Source organism: Syzygium oleosum, unplaced genomic scaffold, assembly GCF_021117445.2.
Source record: "Syzygium oleosum isolate NSW1041296 unplaced genomic scaffold, Sole_v2.1 Sole_v2.44, whole genome shotgun sequence".
Lineage (NCBI taxonomy): Eukaryota > Viridiplantae > Streptophyta > Magnoliopsida > Myrtales > Myrtaceae > Syzygium > Syzygium oleosum.
Window position 1 is genome coordinate 1,285,926 of NW_026607528.1, and position 4,701 is coordinate 1,290,626.

General features: G+C 36.4%; 1 protein-coding gene across 1 annotated transcript; it reads right to left on the reverse strand.

Moving 5' to 3' along the window:
• Positions 1-940: 940 nt before the first annotated feature.
• Positions 941-2,438, reverse strand: LOC115684268 (36.4 kDa proline-rich protein-like). Its single transcript, XM_030609009.2, has 2 exons — positions 1,656-2,438; positions 941-974 (listed from the first exon to the last, which is right to left on the reverse strand). Exon 1 carries the CDS (start codon positions 2,373-2,375, stop codon positions 1,662-1,664), a length of 714 nt encoding a protein of 237 aa, XP_030464869.1. The 5' UTR covers positions 2,376-2,438; the 3' UTR covers positions 941-974; positions 1,656-1,661.
• Between the last annotated feature and the right edge of the window lie 2,263 nt (positions 2,439-4,701).

Genomic DNA, 4,701 nt, shown 5'->3' on the forward strand with positions numbered 1-4,701 from the left:
TCTTCGATTTCCATCTTGAATACAGTAGACCATATTCGATAAGTTGATAGTTTCAATATATAGCGCGGCTAAATTGGAGTCAACATGAAGGTCCTTCCCAGATGCATGCATCGAGAGGAATATGTTAGGGATGTTATTTCATATTGACATATCGAAAGCTTCTTATGATGTTAGATGAGTGAGTTTCCTCATGTAAGGTAATGAATGGACGAACTCTATTAAGATTCACATTTAAAAATGTTCCACTTGTTGGTTATAATTCTATGGTACGTAGTACATACACTTGGAAATAATTATGCTGCAAAATTGACGTAGTTCGTTGTGCTGATCCGTGTAATAGAATTTCACATATGTTTGCCATACCATATGACTTCTCCCTCAAGCTGCCTAAGCGAGAATGTTGATTAAAATGAATAACAATTAGTTGTGTAGCGATGTATGCGGACTCCAAATATGAAGGTTCCCATTGATTCTAAATGAATTTCCATATTAAATTGGTTTAGGAAGTTAATTTACAAGGTCAGGTTATAGATTCTTATTGCGTGTACTTGAAGTTCGCTATATGACTTTGTAGATCAGTTTTGAAAATCAGAGGGTATATTCTTAGCATTACTAAATCTATCCTTGACCCTTGTTTTGCTGACGCAAGAGATGATAAATCTAAATGCTGCAAGAATCTTAGATCCAACAACGTACAATTGATATGATAGTTGACCAAAAAAAAAAACAACAATGAAATTGATGAACAAAAGAACTGATTCGAATCTTTCTTGCTTCAATCAGTCAACTAGGAAAAAGAAACACACCCAGCAATCATTTAAGGACAAATGCTTGAAGATTACAACCCAACATCCATCAATGACGAATCAAGAAGGGAGAGAGAGAGAGAGAGAGAGAGAGAGAGAGAGTTCGACATCCTCTCATGTCGAACTCATCCGCGTGAACTCATCCGCGTGTCCGGCAATCTAAGCAACCTGAAAAAAACACAAAAATATTTGAGAAATTTAATGAGCAAACAGTAGTTTAGGCCAACGAGCATTTAAACCCAGAATGTCCTGCGTATGAAGAAGATATTTCACGAGAGAGAAGAAGGGTACATTCTAGGAGTCACGTGACCATTTCTGTCACGCACTTTGAGGTTTGTGTCCCCCCAATCAGAGTCCATTGTTGGAGAGAGACATTTTCACGGGGTAAAAAAGAAGGAAAATGTGGGTCTCATTCGCTTGGGGAGATGACAATTTAATTATAAAGTTTGTACCCTTTCCATCACCTATCAAAGAATTATTTTCCCTGCCACACTGGTTGTGAAAATAGTGTTTTCTTGTTCTTTTTTTGGACATCATAACCAGCTAACACAACTCATGCAACCTTTCCAAGGAACATTTCTCACTGTACTTTTTTTCTGGGTTCACTCGTGTTCTCTTTATCAAGAGAATGTTGTGTTGTCCGTAGATGAATCTCTCGATAAAGCTATAATACTATAACATAAACACATTCATATATTATCAGCAGGATGTACGTGGTCTCTCTATTGCCAACGTTAGCGTGATGAACCGATATTCAAGACACGCTGTATCTTCACAAGTTACTTCAAGCAAAGAGAAAACAAAAGATGGTTAGGGTTCTTGAGATATAACTTGGGATAAATACTTAACTTGGATCTAGAGAGAGCAAGTGTAACCGGGAGGAGGAGCCTTGCCACAAGTGAGCAGGAGCTGAAGAGCGAGAGGGACATAAATGCTGAGGTTCAAGAGCTTGAGCTTGAGGGTAGTGCACAAGCACACTGCCGCTTCGAGCTCGACAAGCCCTTTAAGCACTGGGCAACACTCATTCACCAACGGGTCGCCAAGCCCTATGTGCACCAATCCTCCCAGCAAGTCCACACAAGCCCCTAACTTGAGTGAGTCGATTGGGCACGTTGCCGGGGTCGTCGGTGGGGGCGGGCAGGGCTTGGTGACGGGGGGAACAGTGATGGGAGGGACGGTGATGGGGGGTACGGTCACGGGGGGCACCGTGATGGGCGGCTTAACAATTGGGGGTAGGGTGACGGGCGGCTCAACAATTGGGGGTAGGGTGATGGGCGGCTCAACAATGGGGGGTAGGGTGATGGGCGGCTTGACGATCGGTGGGAGGGTTATAGGTGGTTTGACAATGGGGGGCAATGTGACTGGGGGCAATGTGACTGGCGGCTTGACGATCGGCGGCAATGTGATGGGCGGTACAACAACGATGGGCCCCTTGCGGTGGTGCTTGTGGCCAGGCTTCTTGGGCTTCGGGGCGTGCCTGCTGCAGGAGCCGCAGCCGAGGATGGGGGCGGCCGAGGAGAGGCAGAGCATGAGGATAAGGAAGAGGGCATGGATCTTGGAGGAATCCATGGCTGCCTCAGAGAGAGAGAGAGAGAGAGAGAGAGGGTTTATGGAAGGTGATGAATCATATTAGTAGAGAGCACTGATATATAGGAAGAGGGAGGAGTGGAAGAGAACAAAATCCATTAATTAAGAGGCACATCACGTGAACTTTGGGCAGGCTCAAGGGGCAGCTGCCAAAATTTGCTAGTTGGCAAAACTGCCTTTCAAGTGCATGAATCCATTGGAAATTTATTAATCATCATTTTTAAATAATCGTTCGTAACTTAGGTACCGCATGATAACCATTCTGGTTCTGTCCAGAACTGATTTTTTATTCCCAGAATCAATTTTGGACCAGAAACCCGTTTGTTAACGCAATTTCATTTTTCTATTTCTGGGACAAGTTTTTGTTCCAGAACAGATTCTGAACCAGAAATCAGAACAAAAAAAAAGTTGGTTTTCTATTTCTAGACAAAAAATGAGAATCATTTCTGAGAGAACTCTTTCTTCAAAACACATGTTCATCTGGAAGTCACGATCTTTGAGGTGAGAAAAAAAAGCAAATAATCAAAAATTTCAAAACTTCACATAATGGTTTAAAATCTGTGGCTACCCACTTTGAGCGAAATTTAAATTTTTTTAGGTACCGAAAAAAATAAAAAAATCAAAAATTTCAAAATTTCACAAAATGGCTTTGAATACCTATGGCCACCCACTTTGAGCGAAATTTAATTTTTTTTAGATGCCAAAAAAATAAAAAATAATCAAAAAATCTAAATTTTAAAAACTTCACAGAATATCTTAGAATACATGTGGCCACCCAATTTGAGCGAAATTTAATTTTTTTTAGATGCCGAAAAATATTTAAAAAATAAAAAAATAAAAAATTTCAAACTTCACAGAATGGCTTAGAATACTTGTGGCTATCCACTTTGAGTGAAATTTAAATTTTTTTTATGTGTCCAAAAAAATAAAAAAATAAAAAATTTAAAAACTGTACAGAATGGCTTAGAATGCCTGTGGCCACCCACTTTGAGAGAAATTTAATTTTTTTTAGATGCCAAAAAAATAAAATAAGAAAAAAAGCAAAAATTTCAAAACTTCACAGAATGGCTTAAAATACCTGTGGCCACCCACTTTGAGCGATATTTTATTTTTGTAGGGACCTAAAAAAATAAAAAAAAAGCAAAAAAGTAAAAATTTTAAAACTTCACATAATGACTTAGAATACCTGTGGCCATCAACTTTGAGCAAAATTTTAATTTTTTTAGGTGCCGAAAAAAATAAAAAAATAAAAAATTCAAAACTTCACAGAATTGCTTAGAATACCTATGGCCACCCACTTTGAGCGAAATTTAATTTTTTTAGGTGCCAAAAAAATAACGATAAGCAAAAAAGCAAAAATTTCAAAACTTCACAGAATGGCTTAGAATACCTGGCCACCAACTTTGAATGAAATTTTATTTTTTTAGGTGCCGAAAAAAATAAAAAAATAAAAAATTTCAAAATTTCACGGAATGGCTTTGAATACATGTGGCCATCCACTTTGAGACAAATTTAATTTTTTTTAGGTGCTGAAAAAAATTTAAAAATCAAAAATACCATTTGGGCACCTAAAAAAATTAAATTGCACTCAAAGTGGGTGGCTAGAGGCATTCTAAGTCATTCTGTGAAGTTTTAAAATTTTTGATTTTTTTGTGTTTTTATTTTTTTTCGGCACCTAAAAAAATTTAAATTTCACTCAAAGTGAGTGGCCACAGATATTCTAAGTCATTCTATAAAGTTTTGAAATTTTTGATTTTTTGCTTTTTTTTCACCTCAAAAAATTAAAATTTCACTCAAAGTGGGTGGCCACAGGTATTCTAAGCTATTCTGTGAAGTTTTGAAATTTTTGAGTTTTTGAATCTTTTTAGGCACCATAAAAAATTTAAATTTCACTCAAAGTGGGTGGCCACATATATTCTAAACTATTTTGTGAATTTTTGGAATTTTTGACTTTTTGATTTTTTTTTGGCACTTAAAAAAATTTAAGTTTCATTAAAAGTGAGTGGCCACAGGTATTTTAAGTCATTCTATGAAGTTTTGAAATTTTTGATTTTTTGATTTTTTTTGAAAAAATTCAACAAATTTCCTATTTTCTAGAAAAATCTGAATTTTTTTTTATTTTTTGGAAATTGTGATGAATTTTTCTAGAATTTTTCAATTTTTTTGGATTTTTTGAATTTTTTTGAGATTTTTAGGAATTTTTTGGATTTTCTAATTATTTTTATTCCATTTAAAAAAAAATGATTTTTGTTCCTGGAAATAGAATTTCGTGTTGTTTATCAAATGGGTTTTTGTTTCAAGAAATAGA

Coding starts and splice junctions, on each gene's coding strand:
- LOC115684268 (XM_030609009.2), bottom strand. CDS start 2,375: ATGGATTCCTCCAAGATCCATGCCCTCTTCCTTATCCTCATGCTCTGC.